General features: G+C 43.5%; 1 protein-coding gene and 1 long non-coding RNA gene across 2 annotated transcripts; one reads left to right on the forward strand and one right to left on the reverse strand.

Moving 5' to 3' along the window:
* Positions 1–2,577: 2,577 nt before the first annotated feature.
* Positions 2,578–19,436, forward strand: SLC40A1 (solute carrier family 40 member 1). The gene is made up of 9 exons (XM_083409478.1): positions 2,578–2,936; positions 2,969–3,041; positions 5,145–5,212; positions 10,083–10,242; positions 11,363–11,478; positions 13,473–13,599; positions 15,253–15,498; positions 16,525–17,178; positions 18,235–19,436. Exons 2-9 carry the CDS (start codon positions 3,008–3,010, stop codon positions 18,552–18,554), a joined length of 1,725 nt encoding a protein of 574 aa, XP_083265604.1. The 5' UTR covers positions 2,578–2,936; positions 2,969–3,007; the 3' UTR covers positions 18,555–19,436.
* On the reverse strand, positions 18,907–20,974 carry LOC310664950. The gene is made up of 2 exons (XR_014505124.1): positions 19,857–20,974; positions 18,907–19,591 (listed from the first exon to the last, which is right to left on the reverse strand). It is a non-coding gene; the product is annotated as an uncharacterized lncRNA (long non-coding RNA).
* Between the last annotated feature and the right edge of the window lie 532 nt (positions 20,975–21,506).

A 21,506-nucleotide genomic window follows, 5' to 3' on the forward strand; every position in this document is an offset into this window, starting at 1 on the left:
TACGGCCCTCAAATGGTGTTAGACTCCAGATCCCACCATCCTCAGCCAGCATGTCAAATGGTCAGGGACGATGGGAGTTGCAGTCCAACAACCAGTTTGCGGGCCACAGGTCCCCTACCCACAAGCTTTAGAAAAACTCTCTTTTTATAGGCTCAACTGCCATCGGTATTCATAAGTCTTCGGGTCCCATAGGTGCTTGTAGGGACGTGTGGTTTTTATTATTATTAAAAAAAATCTTTTTGATATCCCTCTTCGTACCTACGATGTCTCTCACTTTTTAAATAGATTTTATTAGTGCTTATAGAGTAAAAATACAAAGTTAGTATCAAGTATCTTTTCCCCTCTCTTTTTGTCTCAGCCAAGACTTCGATCTGAATACAATAAAAAGAAAAGGGGAATAAAGAAAAAAACGGGAAACAAAGAAAAAGAAATAGAAAAGATGTTAAGAGAGCTTCTTTTAGATTTTTATATATACGTTCTGTTTTAACTCCTTTTAGTTTTTTAAAAACGTTTTTTAGATTTTAAATGATTGTACCCCTCCATCCTTATGATGGTCTACGACCGTAATAAAGATTTGTTGTTGCTGATGATGTTAAGAGAGAGAGAGATAAATAAAACTCAGAAGGGACTTCCAATTCTTCATGTGTCCATGATACACACACACACACACACACACACACACAATATTCACTTCATCCGCTCCCATATAACACCCAACAAAGCCACTTTCTGTAAACAAACATAGTCTTCCATCCTCAAATCCAATCTTTAACAAGGATGTCTCTTGAGCTTGTAGAAAGCACTCAGTTTTAGTGTGCGGAAAGGACCGTCTTTTGCTTCCAAATGTATTGGCATTCAACCACTATTAGAAGCGGAATGGTGATACATTGGTGCCTCGCAAGATGAAATTAATTCGTTCTGCGAGTTTTTTCGTCTTGTGAATTTTTCGTCTTGCGAAGCACGGTTTCCCATAGGAAATGCATTGACGGTTTCCCATAGGAATGCATTGACGGTTTTAAGAAAAAGGCGCAAGACGTTTTCGTCTTGCGAAGCAAACCCATAGGGAAATTCGTCTTGCGAAGCAACTCAAAAAACAAAAAACTCTTTCGTCTTGTGAGTTTTTCGTCTTGCGAGGCATTCGTCTTGCGAGGTACCACTGTATTGGTATCCTTGGTGGCATGCAGGGTCCTCATTGGAAAAATCTATGAAATGGCACATGGCAAAGGAGAGATGGCAGCCTTCCAGAAGGGAGAGCTGAACAATGAAGTTTCCAGACCAGGAAAGAAGCGCATGAATGAAACCCAGAGGGGGAATTGAGTAAAATTATGGGAAACCTGTCCCTACCAGAGAAGAATGGCAAATGAAACTGTTGGACTATGCCGAAATGGCGAAACTGACCGGAAAGCTCAGGAACCAAGAAGACCAAAACTTTAACAAAGAATGGGGGGAAACTGATCTGTAAAAATGTAACTTGGGGGGGAAAGAGACATTGCTCATACTTTTGTAAACCAAGAAAATCTTTAATTAAAAAAACAACAACACCAAGAATGGGGAGGAATTATAATTTATCTTGGAGACCACTGTAAGCAGATGAAAACATTAGCAGGACTGCAGTAACACTGGTAATGTAGCAAGTACTATGGAGATAATGGAGTGATATAAAATGTGGATCACTGAAAAAGATGCAGTAGAAAAGGTTAATAAAAAGGACCCATGGAGGGGGAAGGTGAGAAGTCTAGAGATTCGGAAGAATCTTTAAATGTGGATGTGCATGGCTGTACTGTTATAATTTTATATTTATAAAATCAAATAAAAATTGTATTTTAAAAAATTATGGGAAACCAGCAGGAATGATGGGGCTTTTCAGCGAGAAAGAACGAAGGTGCCATCTTTTCAGTGGTGGCCGTTTATTTTAGAGCAGTAGTTTTCAACCTTTTTTTTTTTGGCCATGCCCCACCTAAGCATCTCTAAAATCCTGGTGTGTCCCCCCCCCCCCCCGGACATATAATTCTTATTATTCAAAAAGTGAAGTCCTATTCACGTGGAGGAAGAAATGCAAAAAACAAACAAACAAAACACCTCATTATTGATAACTCATTCTCGAATTGCCCCCCCCCTTAAAAATCAAATTGCCCCACGTCGGGAACCGTGGCTTTAGAGGGTCCCCGGATCACCCTTATGTGGTCTTTGAGTTTTGTTTTGAGGCGCAGCGCTGGAGGAGACTCAGGAGGATGCTATGCGTTGCAGGGTGTCATTTGCAGAGCCCTGCGGGGAGCAGATAATGTTCCTCTTCTAGGGTGGAGATTCCGGCCAGCCTTCCTAGCCCTATAAAAGGCCCCCCCTCCTCTCAGTCCCGGCTTCCCCAAGAGAAGCACCAGCCCTCTCTCTCCTCTTTCTCTCTCTCTCTCTTTCTCTCCTTCCCAGCCATCCCTTCCTCCCTTGCAGAAGGCGCAGCTCGCACAGTCAGGACGGGCGGGAGGGGATATGCAGATCTGCCGGCCGCTGATAGGCGACTCCGGGGAACTCCTCCACCTTCGCGCGGCCCCTCGCTTCTATATAAAGGGTCGGCTCGCCACAGCACCAGGACAGAGCCCAAGGGGTCAGCTCGGGCAGGAGGAGCCGCGGCTTGAGGAACTTGGTGGGCGCCTTGCGGGGTCCCCATTCCCAGCGGAGCGGTCGCGTCGCGGCCACCTGCCCATAAGGCCATTTCTTTCCAACTTCAGCTACAGTGATAGCTAAGTTTGGAAAGAGCAACAAGGGGGTTAGGCCGTTTCGTCCGCTGCTGCTTCTTGGCGCTGCGCTCTGCCCCGCTCTCCTCTCCTGGGTACCCCCGAGCTCGCCGCTGCGCTCGTCGCGTGTGTGTGCGTGCGCGCGTGTCTGCCGGCCCGCCTCTGTCGCGCTCTCTCACGAGAGCAACAAGCCGCCGAGAGGAAAGGACCCCCCCCCCGCCGGGGAGAGATTTTTAAAAACAACAACAACTCAGAGGTGCCAAGCTGATATATAAGCCATGGCAGAACAGCAAAGCAAGCAAGGATGCTGTGGTGAGTTCGCAGAGCGCGGAGAGGGACACGGGCTGAGCGCACGGGCGCAGGTGGCGAGGCTGGCTCGGGCGCCAGCCAAGCGCAGGCTGTCTGGCTGACGCGGGGAAGCGGGTCATGGAGAGGTCTTGCGCACCCGGGGGACGGAGGGAGTTTGCGCAAAGGCGCGCGCGCGCTCCGCTCAGCCCGCGAGGCGCGTTGCGCGCGAGCTGCGCTGGATTCTCTTCTGCGCGCACAGCGCCAGGCGCTTGCCCGCAGTGTCTCGTTACCACACAGGCAGAGAGGAGGCACCGGCCCCTGCGGACCTTTGAGGGGGCCCTGCGACAAGGGATCGAAATAATACTGATTTGATCTTGAAGGGAAAATGGCAACCGAGCTTTCTTCGTTCGGTGTTACCCGCTCCAGAAACGAAGCTTTCTGTGAGTTGGTGTGTTGCCAGTTCGTAAAACTTGCTAGAAGGTAATTGGTGATATCAATAGGGTTTAATCCTGCACTGGGTGCCGAGTTTGGTAGTGGGTGCGCATGCACCCAGCCTGCAACAAATGTCGCTGCTCTGATGGGTGCGCTGTAACCGCTCTTGCAAAGTACAGTCGTACCTTGATTGCCGAACGCCTTGGAACTCACACGCTTTGGCTCCCAAACGATCAAAAACCGGGAGTGAGTGTTCCGGTTTTCGAACCATTTCCAAAAGCTGAACGTCTTCCGTGGCTTCCAGTTGGCTGCAGGATGCAGCCAATTGGAAGCCGCAAATGGTTTCAGGAATTGAACGGACTCTTGGAACGCATTCTGCTCGAGAACTAAGGTACGACTGTACCTTGCTTTTGCTGGACAGTTCAGCAGTTTGAGGAAGGGCCCCCGTAGCCCATTGGTAGAGGGCGGCTGCCTTGCATGCAGAAGACCCCAACTTCAGTCCAGTTATGGCAGCGGGTGCCCTATGTCTGAAGATCTGGAGAATCGCTGCCCCAGCTGAACTGGACGGATGGGTGGTTTGGATTTGGTCTAAGGCAGCTTCTATGTTTTGGCAGCCAGCTCCTATTTAGGAGAAGGAATTCTTTAGGAGAAGAAATCCAAGATGCGTTGGAATCCTGGCTATGTCTGGGAGAAGAAGTGCTATGCTTTGTGGGGCTATATTCCCTTACATGGGAAGAAGGCACACAGGTAACGCTGGATTGCAACCATGAGGTATAAAATGAGGTTGCTGAAGAAGAGGAGAAGCTTCGTGGTGTTTTTCACACTGAAGAGAGAAACATCTGCATACTTCTGCTTTCGTTAGCTTGGCTGAAAGGGTCATATCCCTGTAACCTAGAAAAGTGCATGTGTGGCGTTAGTTGTGATGGCTTTTATGTCGAAAAGAGGTAGGACCACTGTTGGAATTTTGTTCATAACTTTTTGCCATTGGAATTGCATAGCAGCGCTTCCGAGTAGCACATGAAATAATTCTGGCGGAGGATGCATGGACATTAAATTGAGACTAAGGCAGCAGGTCGCAAGATAGATGGGAAAAAATGTGGCAGACTAGATAGATGGGAAAACTAAGTGCCTCATGACAGTTAATAAAACTTGGTGTTAAAGGAGGTTGATATTTTTTTAAGCAAAGACTGAAACCTATAGGTAGTTGTCAAGCTGTCTTGGTGCTTTACCCAAATTTATTAAGCTAAGTAACGATACTAAACAATGGCAGAGATGATGGTAGAAGCTTGGACACTGTCTAGCTCATGGGTAGTCAAACTAAGGCCCCGGGGCTTGATCCTGCCCAATCGCCTTCAAAATCCGGCCCGCGAACGGTCTGGAAATCAGTGTGTTTTTACATGAGTAGAATGTGTCCTTTTATTTAAAATGCATCTCTGGGTTATTTGTGGGGCCTGCCTGGTGTTTTTACATGAGTAGAATGTGTCCTTTTATTTAAAATGCATAGGATTTTGTGGGGCAAAGGAATTTGTTCATTTTTTCTCTCCAAAATATAGTCTGCCCCCCCCCCAACAAGGTTTGAGGGACAGTGGACTGGCCGCCTGCTGAAAAAGTTTTCTGACCCCTGGTCTAGCTGCACAAGAAAAGTAAATTGGCAGGACACACTTAAATGACAACTCTCTTCTGTTTCCATCTTAGGATCCTGTGCCAGTTATTTCACCTCTGCAAAATTCCTACTGTACCTTGGCCATTCCCTGTCCACTTGGGTAAGTAATGTATAACCGTAGATAATATACATTTGGCTGGTCTGGACAACTGTTGCATATATCAACAAGAGGGGGTTGTGCTGTACGATGCCATGCCACAATTCAGGTAAAATGTGCAACAATACATTTAATAGAATATGCTCTGACACATTGGTCCTGAATTCTTTAGCAAGCCCCATCACAGGTTTCAGCTCTGTTAGGACCAGAGCCTATGCTTTTCAATGAAGAATAATGTAGATCTCAGCTTTGTTAAATAGCTTTGATATCAATAGTCTGACTTATTTTCAGCAGTATCCAAAGGCCTGGTTGGCTAATGTTTTTTTTAAAATGTTTGATGTTTTATTATGTTTTTGTATGTGTTGGAAGTCACCCAGAGTGGCTGGGGAAGCACAGCTGGATGGACGGGGTATAGATAATGATAATGATAATAATAATTGATGTTGCTGGAATTTTTCTCCTTTCCCGTACCAAGAGATATTTATTTTGTTTGCATAGGTCACTCTAAATGTGTGTCGAATTGGGGCAAATGTGCTTAAAATATTGATAAAATTATCAGTGATTTATGAGGAAGAATGTTTGTTAGCAAAATGCAATGGTTAAGACACAGCATTTCCAAGGAGTAATAATAATAATAATAATAATAATAATAAAACAACCCATACGTGAACTGAGAAGCTTCTGTCCTGATTCAGATAAAATGCTAGCTTTTTTCTTTCTCTGTAGAAGGCAAGTTACATTAATTTTTATATGCTGTTCCCCAGTGACTGTCATGCAGGAACACAGAGCTTATGATCCTTGTAGCAGCATATAGTACATCTGTATCAGCACAGTGCCACCAAACATGGCATTAAACTGACACAGCAAAACCACTAAGGTTGATATTGCAAGGAGGTGAAAAGACACACATGATTAGGACTGGGGTTTCAGCAAAGCCTCTCTTTACTTTGGCCATAGTTCACTCAGGGCCAGCTTTGCCATTAGTCAGAGCAAGGCAGCAAATGCTGGGAACTGGGCAGGTACTGAGGAACAGAGCTGTGGGTACCACTCGGTTGGCCCCAAACCCTAAACCCAGGCTGCTGCCCTTGGGCGCAATGGAAGACACTGTCCACTAACCAGTGCTGAAGTAAGGTTGAACTTTTTATGTGGAATGGGGCTCCATCTTGTCCTTTGAAGCAGAAAAATCTATTGGGCCATTCCTGGTTGGAAGCGAGTATCTCCCTATTCAGTGCAATAAAGAATTTTCCTAAACTCACCACAAAATACTTGGGGCACGATCTAGCTAGAGTTAAGTTTTGCAACTCCCATGGATTTCAGGAGGAGCACTAAATGTGCTTTTTTTTAATGTGTCAGGTTGAAATTGTAATTCTTGGCTGTCATATCATGGGCAAAGCACATGCATAAAGCACAAAGGTTCTTTGAATGGCTCCACTGTAGCTGTTCACCTTGGAACTTGCTTTTTCTATTTAAAACGGGCTTGCTTGTTCAGCTGGGTGATCAGCTGTAATAAGCAGCTCTTCTTTACACCTCTGGCCATGCACACCCTTCTGCTCTGCCTGCCCACATCTGTGTCTAGAATTGTGGCTTATAATTTAGGTAGATTGGTCCTTAAAATACGTTGGACCTCCGCTCAACCCTGGCTGTTGGCTATGTTGGCTGGGACTGACGGGAGCTGGAGAGCCTCCTGTTTCTCACCCCTACTTTAAAAGGATCTCTATCTAATGAAAACCCCTCTGTGTCCTTAACTGACCATGAATTTGCGGGTGGGAGAGGTTGGAATGTTTTGTTCAAGATGCGATAGAGAGATAGGTTCTATAGTTCAGTTCAGAGTTGAGCACACATAAGCCAGTTGGTTTTCTGAGGGAAAAAGACCTCCCCCTTTCCTTTTTTTGTTGTTTTTGAGGAGAAAAATCGGTCATTGAAAGATGGTGGCAATTCAGGCATGTGTGGAATGGTGCTGTAGTACAGAAAGAACATCTTGGCTGTTGTTGTGGAGGCAGCAGGTATGCTCTTTTGAGCCCTAAACGGCCTCGGTCCAGCATACCTGAAGGAGCGTCTCCACCTCCATCGTTCTTCCTGGACACTGAGGTTCAGCGCCAAGGGCCTTCTGGTGGTTCCCTCGCTACGAGAAGCCAAGTTACAGGGAACCAGGCAGAGGGCCTTCTTGGTAGTGGAACCCGCCCTGTGGAACGCCCTCCCACCAGATGTCAAAGAGAAAAATAACTACCAAATTTTTAGAAGACATCTGAAGGCAGCCCTGTTTAGGGAAGCTTTTAATGTTTAATAGGTTATTGTATTTTAGCGTTCTGTTGGAAGCCGCCCAGAATGGGCGGGGTATAAATAAATTATTATTATTATTATTATTATTATTATTATTACTAATGTCTGTGGTTATAACCAGAGGTGTCTTAGGTGCAAATCAGCAAAACAAAACATTTCAGTTCAGTAGGTGTTTAACCTAACCATGCCCCAGTTTTGCTACATAGCACCCCGATGCCTCTGTCTGACAAGGCAAGTTCTGAAGCACAACATATTATCCTGTATGTGGATATGCAGAGGGTGGAATCCTTGTAGTTTCATTTGTTTTTACTGGGAATTGCTTCTGAGGCATGGGGTTCGTATGAAGGCATAAGAAGCTAATTAACTTCCCCAGTTTAATTTGCTAACAATTGGTTTGTGCCACCCATGACAGCCTTAGTGTCTGACTCACTGATTTTCTCTCTTAATAAGAAAATAAGCAGGCAAAGAAACACTTTCTTAAGTAGCTAACTTTGCAGAAGCAATACACACACAGACACACACTTTGTGGAACCAAGACTTTAAACATTTGAATTAAAGGATGCTTAAATATTGCAGGCAACTGTATCCATGCTTGCTTTTGGTTGTTAGTTTTGTGGCAAGGAACTCCTCCTTTGTCTCCAAGAGAATGTTGTGCTCAGTCTGACAGCTGTCACAAGCAATAACTCAGCATTTAATCTCAGGTTACACCTGTGGCTTCAGCTAGGACCTTTATGGAACAGCCAAAACAACTTACATTTTTAGAGACGAAAATTCTGCTTCTAGTAACTATATCAAGTTAGGGTAATTTCATATTTTCAATCCCAGGATGATCCGTAAGGGCACTTACGTCAAACGTGGCTCCTCAGTGAGTGTATTTACTCATACGCATTGCTTTATTACATTTACAACTTAAGAACAGCTTTACATGCACACCCAAAAATGCAGTGTGTGGCATTACCTTTATGCGCTTAGCTAAAGTCTTCCATAGGTCCTTTGGTTTAGTTGTTACCAGATTGTTGTTTTTCTTCCTCCCTTGGCTATTTTCAGGCATTAAACAACCGTTCCCAGTGTTTTCAGAAGTGAGTGTTGTTGCTTTTGTAGCCAAAAAGGCGCAACCCACACACAAGAGAGGAGGCACCAGCATGTTCAGGAGAGTCTCAAGGTTTTCAGAAATACCAAAGAATATTTCCAGCGGAGGTGGTGGGGACTTAGATAAAGGGACCACAAAACAACCCAGTGAAGACTGAGCACGCTTAGAGGCTACAGAGTGTGGGCTGAATATTGGAGGGGGCCAAACTGGTTGGTAGGACCAATAGAATGGAAAATTGTGGGAGGCTAGCTTGGCTAGAACACTGAAGAGAAGCACACATTCATTGCAACATTTCAATGCTGGCCGCACTTGTGCGTTCCATGTTTGTTATCGGCAATTGCCCCCTTTCTGCTGCTTATCAAAGCGAGAAACTTATCTGCTGAACACACATTTAGGACTTTTCAGAGGAAGGTAGATTGCTGGAATGTGAACATCACAAAATAAATGAATGTCAGCGACACCCCTTAGCTAGCTTGTCTGACAGATGGCCTTTAAAGGGTCATTAGACGACATGACCCTTCCACTCAGATAATGGGGGTCACAGGCAATAATTGACTTACTGTGTAACAGTCCCATTGCCTGCAATGTAACCTGTCCAGTGCAAATTAAGGATTACTGTAGGAGTAACCTGTCTGGTACACAGCTATTGCTTTGTGACAGATGAGGAAACTACTGGGTTTCTGGTTTTTTCAACAGCAGATTTATTATGCCACCCAAGCTACTGTTCTGTATATTTATCTGAGTAACAGTAAAACAGTTACGGGCATTTCATCAGAGTTCATCTGCTATTGCAGTTGCTAGGATAATGGGGAAGTTTCCATTGCAGCGCTTGCAGGATTTATTGGGTTCTACATATATAGAAGTTGAAATCTAGTCAACTTCAAGCAGAGTTGGAACAGTTTCAAGGGCTCCAACTTCCAAGAAACCAACGTTGGTGTTAAAGTGCTGTGAAGGAGGAGGATGTTGGGTTATTACAGGGGCTGAACAGTTCAGGTAACCAATGAGAATTATGCAAGGAACTTCAGCGTGGGAGATAATAAAGGAGGATAGTTGTCTGGTGCCTTCGTTTATTCGTTTTGTGTTTAGGTTGTCTTTTTAGTCCCTTGCCAGGGAAAGGGCAATGGTGACAAGGGCAAGAAGGTGGGTCCCCTCAAGGAAGGAGATTCACGGGGAGCGTCTTACCCAAAAATATGGGGAAGACACTCTTGGATACTTTATAGACACCCTAAAGCAGAGCTTTCCAAAACGTGTGTCACAACACATTAGTGTGTTGGCTGCAGTGTGTAGGTGTATCCCGTGAACACTCCCTGTGCTCCTCCCAGGGCTGCAAAGGGAGCAGGTAGCCCGCCGATTTGCTAGTAAAACTGAATTAGTGTGTCGCGAAATGATGCATGTCTAAAAAGTGTGTCGCCAACATGAAAGGTTTGGAAAGCTCTGCCCTAAATTGTTATGTGCAGCACATGATTTAGTATTAAACTAAATCTCTTTTTTTTTTTCCTCTAGGGAGATCGTATGTGGCACTTTGCAGTGTCGGTCTTCCTGGTTGAACTGTACGGAAACAGTCTGCTCTTGACTGCTGTTTATGGGCTGGTTGTGGCAGGTTCAGTTCTTCTTCTGGGAGCCATTATTGGAGACTGGGTAGACAAGAACCCAAGGCTCAAAGGTTAGTCATGTTTTAGTGGTTTTGATGAAGAATGTTGACATGTGTTATGTGGACCCCAAATCACAGAAAACAAGATGGAAGGTGTTAAAATGGCTTACGCCAATGTTTACTTTCTAAATAGATGATGATGATGATGATGATTGCAAGTTTTCAAGCATTCCCCTCACCCATGTGGCACTGGGTTGTATCTCAACTTCAGTGTACAGCTGCTAAAAGCAATAGACACGACTAATGTATGCCCGTTGATTTCAGGAGGCCTACTCTGAGTATGGCTTAGTTAATTTTATGCCAGTCTGAAAATGATGAGCCTTATCATGGTGTAGAATATTTGAATAAAATGCTAGAGGCATTGAAAGTTTGATTAGTATCTCATTCGGAGCTGGTAAAGAATAACTGTGCAAGCTCGCAGAGTTCTCTCCAGGTTTACTCAGAAGCAAGTACCACTGTGTACAACAAGGCCTATCCTCTTTATAAATCCTGTGTGGCAGGGCTGTAATGGTCACATATTCTCTGCAAAATTCATATGCCTTGTCTCTTGGACTAAGCATTTTGCAGACAGTATAATTATGTGACCTGCTTAAAGCTAATTTTAAATAATTACTGCCATTAGTAGTACATTTCAGCTACTCACGCTAGGTGTTTCCTCCTTGGCTGAGGCGTTAGCATTTTAAAAAATTATGCCTTTGTTTTGAAGGCAGGGCCCAATGGGTGAACAATTACTCCATGTTTGAACACTAAGCCCAAGGGGGTTACTCAGCGAAGGCATAGTTACTCTTGCTGGTGGAGCAAGCCAGACAGCTTCGACATAATTCTTACCAAATGTCTTCTTCATTTAGAGTCATATTTTAATTTCTTTAGACTTGCGGGTGTTATATCCTAGGGAGCAATCTCAACCAAGTGTTCGTCTTATGCACCCACTCCCCGCTTTTTTGTCCCTCAAAGTGCTGGGAGAAATAACAGAAGCCAGGAGTCTGTAAACACGAAACATGTTTTGCTTTAAATATTGAAGAGAAAGTTGCGTGAAAAGATGCAAGGTCTTCCAATGGTCGCATATTTCCTATTGTTATTGTTGGCATGACCTAAATTGCAATTTCCCCTCCTCTCCCTTTGTCCTAAACAGTGGCCCAGACATCCTTAATTGTGCAGAATGCATCGGTCATCTTGTGTGGCATCCTTCTGATGCTGGTCTTCCTGTTTAAGACTCAGCTTTTGGCTCTATATCATGGGTGGCTTCTGGTAAGTGCACAAACCTCATCATTTTTATCCAAAAAACCATTGATAAACATTTGATTATGATAGCACTGTTGCCTTTTCAGTCAGCCTGAAGCTTTTGGATGTCACAATACTTAATGGATTCAATCGAATATAGTCTGTTGTCAGTGCTTAAATGGATTTCCTCTTGCTAGGCCAATAAGGTTGGTCCCATCCTAGATCAATAGTAAAGCAATCTTATACATGCTTAAGGGACGCGGGTGGCGCTGTGGTCTAAACTACAGAGCTTAGGGCTTGCTGATCAGAAGGTTAGCGGTTTGAATCCCTGCGACGGGGTGAGCTCCCGTTGCTCAGTCCCTGCTCCTGCCAACCTAGCAGTTTGAAAGCATGCCAGTGCAAGTAGATAAATAGGTACTGCTCCGGCGGGAAGGTAAACGGCGTTTCTGTGTGCTGCTCTGGTTTGCCAGAAGTGACTTAGTCATGCTGGCCACATGACCTGGAAAAACTGCCTGCGGACAAACGCCGGCTCCCTCGGCCAGTAAAGCGAGATGAGCGCCGCAACCCCCGAATTGTCCGTGACTGGACTTAACGGTCAGGGGTCCCTTTACCTTTACCTTTATACATGCTTACCTTTGAGTAAACAGTGACATTTTCTCTTGAGTGGACGCGCACAGCAGGAGTGGGGAAGTTATGTCCCTTCAGGTGTTGGTAGACCACAACTCCTATCAACCCTCACAACAAGCCATTATGACTTGGGCTGTTGGGAGTTGGGAGTCCAACAAGATATGGAGGGACTCAGGTTCCCCAGCCATAATGTATAGGTTTGCACTGTTAAACATGAACTTCAGTACTCTGTACCAGTGGCGTCATTTGCGGGGGGGGGGGGGGCTCTCAAAATCTGGTCAGGCGTTCTCAGAGTTCCTTTTTCAGAAGAGGAAGGCTTTTAAACCAGCAAACTATGATTAGTCCTTGCCTGCCAAGCCAGAACAAGAAACTCAAGGTTAAGCCACATTCAGAGAGCCAGTGTGGTGTAGTGGTTAAGAGCGGTAGATTCGTAATCTGGGGAACCGGGTTCTCATCTCCGCTCCTCCACATGCAGCTGCTGGGTGACCTTGGGCCAGTCACACTTCTCTGAAGTCTCTCAGCCCCACTCACCTCACAGAGTGTTTGTTGTGGGGGAGGAAGGGAAAGGAGAATGTTAGCCGCTTTGAGACTCCTTAAAGGGAGTGAAAGGCGGGATATCAAATCCAAACTCTTCTTCTTCTTCTTCTTCTTCTTCTTCTTCTTCTTCTTCTTCTTCTTCTTCTTCATGATCTCACACATCATGGTTTGATGGATTATCTGAACTGAACAATGGTCCAGCTTTCAAGGACACTCTTTTCTTTATACTAGGGGTGAGGAATTGGCCAGTTCCTTATCTCTCTCAGCCTGCTATAGGCCAACTTGGGCAGGTGAACAACATGCCTGTCTATCACCTGATGTCATAATGTATTCAAGCCTTCTTTAAGGAGAGAGGGGGGGGGGGGAACACTGGTTCAAAAATAAATAAATCTGTAGGCACTAGGGCAGCTTGGGCTGTGCTGGGATCTTTTAAACCATCTGGTGGTATTTGTAGAAAGCACTGCGCTTTGAAGCCCCAACAATCCGTTGATGGTCAGGACTTCAAAGCACCTCTGGAAAGCATCATCAATCAGCTGATCAGCAGTACCTGCAAATCCCTTTTTGGTCCAGCCATGACTTTACCTGTTGGGCAGGTGGGTGTGGCTTGGCCATAATGGCCTGGCTGGCCAAATGGGGATACCTGCTATACCTTAATGGTTTTGGATCGCTCTAGTTTTATGTCCACACAGAGGGAAGAGAAGACAAAGGATGGTTTTTGAGGCAGTGGAAGATGCATCTGCTAGCAGACAATGGTTGTGGGCAAGAAGTAAACAAGAAGTAAATTGTAATTTAGCAGTTTGAGGGAGAGTGGTTAATTTGTTTTCCTTATGCTTGAACGTCTCTTTCCATTCTTGCAGACCCTTTGCTATATCCTAGTCATCACAATAGCAAACATTGCAAATCTAGCCAGCACTGCCACATCAATTACCATACAGAGAGACTGGGTCGTCGTTGTTGCGGGTGAAAACAGGAGCAAATTAGCAGGTGATGTATACTGGGTTTTGGTTATCTTAAAAACTATTTTACTCTGTATACTTGGCTTTAAACTAGCTGAAATCAGCACATTTTTCTGTGTTACAGGAGTCGTGAGTCAACATCAGGTTATAAAGGGCAGATTATATTTGTTTCTCTTCCCTCCTCTTTCTTGTTCAGAGAGAGCAGGAGAGTAGCTAATTATAATAAGTGGATTATCAGTTGGTCATGTAGACATTATGCTCTGTGGCCCTTGTTATAGTTCAGCTATTACACTGCCAAGGTTGAACAAACACAGAACTTTTTACACAGCTGTGTTTAGAATCAATACTTTGTCACATTTTTACTACGAAAATATTTCTTGCAGTAGTACAAGGGTAAGCATCGATCTAATTTTACCAGGTGCGATGAGTTCTTGCCAATATCCTCTGTTGCAAGAGGGGTGAACTGTGTTGCCATATGGCAAGCCTTAAACCCCAGTCGTAAGCCTGCGCAGATGAAGTCAGTAAGCTCCAGGATGTTTCAACAATCTAGACCACATTCTGTTGATTTTAGTTGCTTGTACATGTTTGGACTTGAAGTGCCTTTATTTATTTAAAGATTAAAAAATATATATACCTATATACCACAACTTCATTTTTTTTAAAAAACACACTAAAGTGGTTTGCAACAATTACATATACACAACAAAAACCATGCAAACAAATTCACAAAGATAATCAGGCAACTGTTGCAGAAAGTGTTCGTCTTAATTGTCTGCCTGGGAACAAAGAAAACTTTTCAGCAATTGTCTGAAGGTCAAAATAGAAGACACCCGCTGCATATTTTGGAAGAACATTCCACAGGGCTGGGCTGGTGACACTGTTTCTTGTCCATATCCAATGAGCCTCACCAACTCAGGGGACAAGCAACAACACCTCCTATAGATGATCTCAGAGATCAAACTGGGATGTAAAGGTTCATGCAGGGGCCTTAGGTTGCCTGGACTTAAGCTGTTCAGGGCTTTGTAAATTAATACAAGGAGCTTGAACCCGGCTTGGTAGTAGATGGGTAGCCAGTTTAGCCGTTTTCACTGGTGTTGTGTGTTGTTGCCCAGGTTGAAGGTTGTTGTATGAATTTACAGAGCCCTGAACAACTTAGGTCCAGGATATCTCAGGGATCGCCTGAACCCTTATATCCCCGCTTGATCACTGAGATCACCTGCAGGAGAATCTCTGCACAGTAATCCAACAGAAATTGTATGTTAAGACTATTGGAGATGAGGTGGTGGAGCCAAAAGACTGCAGCTGCTATCTTTACTGTACAGGGCTACAGGTACATTTGAAGAGAGAGGAAATGTGAGAAGCTACATACTTTTTGCTGTAATTCAGTTGTGCTGCCAAGTCTTTGAGGAGCTTCTGGCCTGTTTGTACTTAAAAGAATAACAATGATCTGTGTATGTATGATTATTTAAGACGTTTCTGGGGCAGTATGAGGAGGAAAACAAAAGGATAGTATATAATATAGAAGTCTGAGTGTTGGCCTCTGAATCAAGGCTTACTTGTTTGCAGTAAATTTTATTGAAATCTTTAGGAGATCTTTGTGTGCAAGTAAATAGTATTGAATTTGGGGTTCCCAGCTTCTATATCAAGTGCCAATTTTGTGTTTTCCAATGTTCCCTTACAGATATGAATGCTACAATACGAAGAATTGACCAGCTGACCAATATCTTGGCCCCAATGGCTGTTGGGCAGATAATGACCTTTGGATCACCTGTGATTGGCTGCGGATTCATTTCTGGGTGGAACTTGATTTCCATGTGTGCAGAGTATATGCTGCTGTGGAAGGTTTACCAGAAAACTCCTGCTTTGGCTCATAAATCCAGTTCAAAGGTTGAGGAGTCAGAACTGAAGCAGCTGAACATGCAGAAAGGTACCAGTATTTCCAAGGAGTGTTTTTGGCCAAATAGAAATGACCTATAAGATACAAACCTACGTACAGCTTCCCAAAAGCAAGCCCTATTGAGTTGAAGGAGACTTACTCTCTCACTGTGTGAAGAGTTGCAGCCCCAGTCCCTCCCTTTTCATAGAATGCTTCCAAAATGGATTGCACTACAAAAAGGTCTTTTGAATTTGTTTGGAAATGTTAAACTTGCTTGTTTCCTACAGGTGGATTCCATACATATTACTATCACTCCTGCTTCTGTCGGCACCTAGTGATCACCTTCTAATTGCATCTGCCAAGTGCATCTGCCAGTCACAAATATATTCCTTCAAAAGCTGATCCTTTTAAAATGAGTTAGATATATTCTTGAATATTGTTTTTTGTAATCATCATCATCATCATCATATACAGTGGTGCCTCGCAAGACGAAATTAATTCGTTCTGCGAGTTTTTTCGTCTTGCGAAGCACCACTGTGTATTGACGGTTTCCCATAGGAATGCATTGGTGGTTTTTAAAAAAAGGCGCAAGACGTTTCGTCTTGCGAAGCAAGCCCATAGGGAAATCCGTCTTGCGAAGCAACTCAGAAAACGAAAAACTCTTTCGTCTTGCGAGTTTTTCGTCTTCCGAGGCATTCGTCTTGCGAGGTACCACTGTACTACCTTTCATTAGTAGGAAAATACCAAAGTGATGTCCTTTTTTTAAAAAAAATAAAATACAAAATCCATTAAAACAGACAAATGAAATGAAATGGCAAAACTAGCGCAGTGTCAAAGACTGCTACTGTCCTAATGATCCACATTCTTTGGTTTAAGCCAGATACTTAAGACCTGGGTGCAGCTGAACGGTCTGCTGAGTGGCAGAAAGCATGTAGGCTCGCCTGAGTTCTCCTTGCTCACAGGAGTTCTTGCTAACAGGACTTCTAGCTGTAGTTTGACGAACCACTGTCGAAATAAAGTAATGGCACAATGCAATGTTTTTCCTTGGCAGTACTTAACTCTTGTCTCGGTCCACAGATGGCGAGTCAAAGCCCAACGAAGGAGTCCAGTTAATTGGCGAGAAAGACATGGCTGTCTTTGAGCCCAAACTGGAGGAAGAAGTTGGCTGTCTTTCTCGGATGGCTGAGCCTTTCAGTACGTTCCGGGACGGATGGGTGGCCTACTACAACCAGCCGGTGTTCCTTGCGGGAATGGCCCTTGCGTTCCTTTACATGACTGTCCTAGGCTTTGACTGCATTACTACTGGCTATGCATATACTCAGGGACTGAGTGGTTCCACTCTAAGCCTCTTAATGGGGGGTTCTGCCATAACTGGAATCCTGGGCACTGTCGCCTTCACCTGGCTGCGTCGCAGGTGTGGCCTGGTTCGTACGGGTATCATCTCTGGAGTGGCCCAGTTGGCTTCCCTCGTCTTGTGTGTGATTTCGGTGTTCATGCCTGGAAGTCCTTTGGATCTGACTGTTTCCCCGTTTGCTGACATCAGTGCTAGATTGTTTGAAAGTAACCCGTTGCCTACTATGGCGCCTCAAGGCGAGCTCCTGGAAATGCCCTTTACAACTGGAATGCCTTCCTTGTTCAATGAGTCAACCTCTGATCCGGGTTTGGCTCCCAACCCTGTGCCTATTGTCTCCGTAAGCCTTCTGTTTGCAGGAGTCATTGCTGCGAGAATTGGTAAGTTAACTCATAGAATCATAAAATTCTGGGGCAGGGAGGGTACCTGAGGGTCATCTAGTCCCAACCCCTTGAGATGCAGGAATCTCAACTAAATCATCCATGACAGACGGACATCCAACCTCTGCTTAAACACCTCCAAGGAAGGAGAGTCCAGATCCTGAGGGAGTCTGTTCCCCTGTCAAACAGCTCTTACATCAGAAAGTTCTTCCTGATGTCGAGCCAGAATCTGCTTTCTTGTAACTTGAATCCATTGGTTTGGGTTCTGCCCTTTGAAGCAGGAAAAACCAAGCTGCCTCCATCTTCCTTTTAGACATTTAGATGACTGTTTCTGATGCTTTAAATAACAATTTAGACCTCTCCAGTAGTTGGAAGATCCTCTTGCTTAAATCAGATTTTAAGAGAAAGGATTGTAGCCTAAAATATGATGTAGAATTGCTTGTGCAGAAATTGTAGGTTCACGTTCCTTGCATATATATATGATCTTTGCATAACATGCAAGGCAGAAACTAAGTTTCCAAGCAAATATACTATACGGACATTCACCCTGAATTATCTCACAACAAAGCAGAACTGTGCATTAGTACTGGAGTCTAGAAGGGTTGTTGAGAGAATAATTAAAGAGTGATCACATTGCATATATTTTTAGGTTTTGATAGTTCACATCCTTTCTTAATTATCTAAGTTGCAATCCTAAATGTGCCTTCTAGAAGGTAAGCCCCATCTGATGCTTTAGTTCTGATTTCCAGATAAACACAAACACAAGTTTGTGTTCTCAGTTAACAAGCAATCTCTTTATTTTTTCCAAGAGGTGAATAGGTTAGGCATTTTTACTTATATACAGAAGAAGAAAAATTCACCTAGAGGCAAAAAATAGGCATGAGTTTTACTTTGGTTCATTTCATTAAGGCATGGAAATTGTCTCTACGTTTGCAAATCAGCTGTAGAAAAGAAGGTCTTTTAACTTTTGGAGATACATGAGATATCTTGTGTGGCTTTCCTTTTTTGCCCCCCAAGCAGGAACTGAACAAATTCCCTTTGTATTTGTCTTAACAGGACTGTGGTCTTTTGACCTGACCGTCACGCAGTTGCTGCAAGAAAACGTGATAGAATCAGAAAGAGGTATCATAAATGGCGTCCAAAACTCCATGAATTACCTTCTGGATCTCCTGCATTTTATCATGGTCATCCTAGCTCCTAACCCAGAAGCTTTCGGATTGCTGGTGCTTATTTCTGTTTCCTTCGTTGCAATGGGCCATCTCATGTACTTCCGGTTTGCCCATAAAACCCTGGGGAGGAATGTCTTTCTCTGCTGTACCCCTGTGCCAAAATCGGTGTCTGACGACCCACCAGCTTGTGATGCGTCAAGTGTCTAGAGAGAGTTTCACTTATTGCTGCCAGCGCTTGTTTTTCCTGTCCATGTACATATATATATATATGCTTTATTATGGGTCAGGGGTAGCTGGTACCTCTTAAAAGTGGTGCTCAATGCTCCACCTCAACGCTTCTCAAACTGTTTTGCCTTTGGGCACATGATCACGTGTGGCTTTTCCCCAGTTAGAAGTGGCATAGCTTATTTATTTAAGGGGAGATCTCCTGAGTAGTGTTTTTTTTTTGTAAGAATGATAGTTAAAAATAAAAATAAATAAAAGATAAATACCATAAATCAAAAGACAAATTGAATGAGAATGAATTTTGTTCTGATTCCGCCTCCCCCCCCTCCAAAAAAAAATTCATGCGGATTTGGAACAAAGAAATTAAAACCAGTTTTAAATAACTATTGCATCCTCTGTAATATGACCAGTGATCCCCCAACGTAACATAGATGTACTATATTTTGTCTTTAACGAAATTGCCAAGAAACATGACCAAAACGTTACACAAATGAGCAAAAGAGTTAATGTGCTTTACTCAAGAGTAGACCTGTTAAAATTAATGGACCTAACTTAGCCGTGCTCATTAATTTCAATGGGTTTGCCACCAAAATCTGTCTTTCTGTGATGGTTGTTCTTCTTGGAAGAAATGCCTTTATTGTTTTAAGTATGCTCTTTGGAATAAGGAATAGTGAACGATATTGTAGAATATATTTGCAGCACTTCTTAGGAACCGAGAGTAGCAGGGTACGACTATAGCATTGTAAAGCCTAGGGCCTTACATCCTATTTACGAAACTTGATTCCATAGTGTTAAGGGGAAGATACATGAGCTGGCTTTGTGTGTTTGATATAAAAAAGTGTGAAAGCATTACACTGGCCCTTTTTTAAAAAAAGTTCAAAATGCGTACAGATCCTTAAGCTGAAAATATCAACCACTTATTTTTGTTTAGCCCACTAATGTCAGGAAAACAAAAAAAATCTATAAAGTTTGTAGCTAAGAAATTATTCACCTGGAAACCTCCCTGTGGGAAAGGCCTTCTGAAATACCGTATTTTTCGCTCTATAAGACGCACCAGACCACAAGACGCACCTAGGTTTTGGAGGAAGAAAACAAGAAAAAAAATATTCTGAATCTCAGAAGCCAGAACAGCAAGAGGGATCGCTGTGCAGTGAAAGCAGCAATCCCTCTCACTGTTCTGGCTTCTGGGATAGCTGTGCAGCCTGCATTCACTCCATAGGACGCACACACATTTCCCCTTACTTTTTAGGAGGGAAAAAGTGAGTCTTATGGAGCAAAAAATACGGTAAATGGGAATTTGCAGAAGAAACTCATTCTCATGGGGCTCAAATAGGCGGCGTTCTGATTTGTGTGTATGTGTGCTTTAAAGTCATGCCTGTGCCTAATATTTTTTGAGAAATCAGACCTATTGAACGTAACATGTTAGCAAGTGATGAATAGTCCATGCTGACTGAAATGTAAGGAACGCGTCCTTGATCAGATTCTCATGTACCCAAGCAGGTTGCGCCATGCAGCTGCTTTCTCCATGCCAGGTGGTGTCGAGGCTGCCATGCTGTAGCATCACATGGCCAGCACATGGTGCGCTGGACGTAGCTTTGCGTTCCTCACCTTTCAGCCAGCATGAATTGCACTCAGTAGGGTTATCTACCTTCAGATGCCCACTTCAGCTCACAGACTTGTTGGATTGTGGCACATAATGGACAACTTTAAATGTTTTATAGAGTTGATATTCTTATGCACTCAAGATTATATATATATATTATCTCAAAGTATCTTTTACTGGGAAAGTGTACTTTTTTATTAAAAAAAAAATCTGTTTTTGTAAAAAGGCTTCTTACTGTATGATCTTGTAAAAACTGCTTTGATGATCGGTAGCGACTGACAATGCCGTATGTGCTAACATGCTTTCCGAGTCCTTTTTACAGTGTACAGGAAATGCTTTTTACATTAACCGTTTTATGCACTTTTGTGGAAATTGTATTAATGTTGCCCTGAGCACTTTGCTTTCCAGTAGAGTTGAATTCTCTTTACTGTATTCCTGGGAGTTTTTCTAAGAGATAGCAGTGTGATTTTAAATCTCTGTTAAATATTTGTAAGATATTTGTTTGCATAAAATACAAACCGTTTTTCACACTTTTGGGTTTTTTTGTCATTTTTGGGGGTATACTTTCCACACAAACACACAAGTCAAGTTGTATAGAAATAGTCTGACCCTGAATTTAAAAGGACTATACATCCAAGCTTCATTCTAATCTGGCCTGACCCCTAGAACTTTGAAACTGACACTAGACTTTGTTTTGAATGGAATGCAGACACAACTATTTCTGACGTGATTGATGGCAGGGTCACAAAACGATTTGAGGAAATCAGTTCTTGCAACCGCAGGATTTTCCTTCTACAGAATTTTCTTTTTAGCCATCTGAAAAGTCACTCTTTTTTTTGGTTGATAGTACTTCAGCTGTACATTTCGTGGACGTTTTCTTATCCAACTTTTTATATAAAAAAAAGATTACGTTATTTTTTGGGGGGATGGAGCTATAGCACAGTAGTAGAGCATATTCTTCCCTTGCTTGCAGGAGGGTTCAACTAGCATTTTCAGTAAAACGGATCTGGGGGCAGGTGATGGGAAAGATTTCTGCATGAGATGGAGAATCGCAGCCAATCAGAGTTGACTGTTCTGGGCTAAAACTGAATCACTCTTCTGCATTCCCTTTAGGATCATAGGAGGCTGCCCTATACAGAGTCAAACCACTGGTCCATCTAGCTCCGTATTGTCTGAAATGAGTGGAACCAGCTCTCCAGGATTTCAGATTTGATTTTCTCCCAATCCTGGGATCTGAATGCTAAGCAGATGTTCTCCCCAGCCTTTCTCAACCATGGTCCCCAGATGTTGAGCTACAACTCTCATCATCCTTAGCTAGCAGGACCTGGGGG

The sequence above is a fragment of the Podarcis tiliguerta genome (assembly GCF_965153285.1).
Source record: "Podarcis tiliguerta genome assembly, chromosome: 1".
NCBI lineage: Eukaryota > Metazoa > Chordata > Lepidosauria > Squamata > Lacertidae > Podarcis > Podarcis tiliguerta.

What these genes read in the sequence shown, in the direction of transcription:
- SLC40A1 (XM_083409478.1), top strand. Translation starts at nt 3,008, where the DNA reads ATGGCAGAACAGCAAAGCAAGCAAGGATGCTGTG. An exon ending in CAAGAACCCAAGGCTCAAAG is followed by an intron (nt 10,243 to 11,362) that starts GTTAGTCATGTT and finishes TGTCCTAAACAG; the next exon opens with TGGCCCAGACATCCTTAATT. An exon ending in TATATCATGGGTGGCTTCTG is followed by an intron (nt 11,479 to 13,472) that starts GTAAGTGCACAA and finishes CCATTCTTGCAG; the next exon opens with ACCCTTTGCTATATCCTAGT.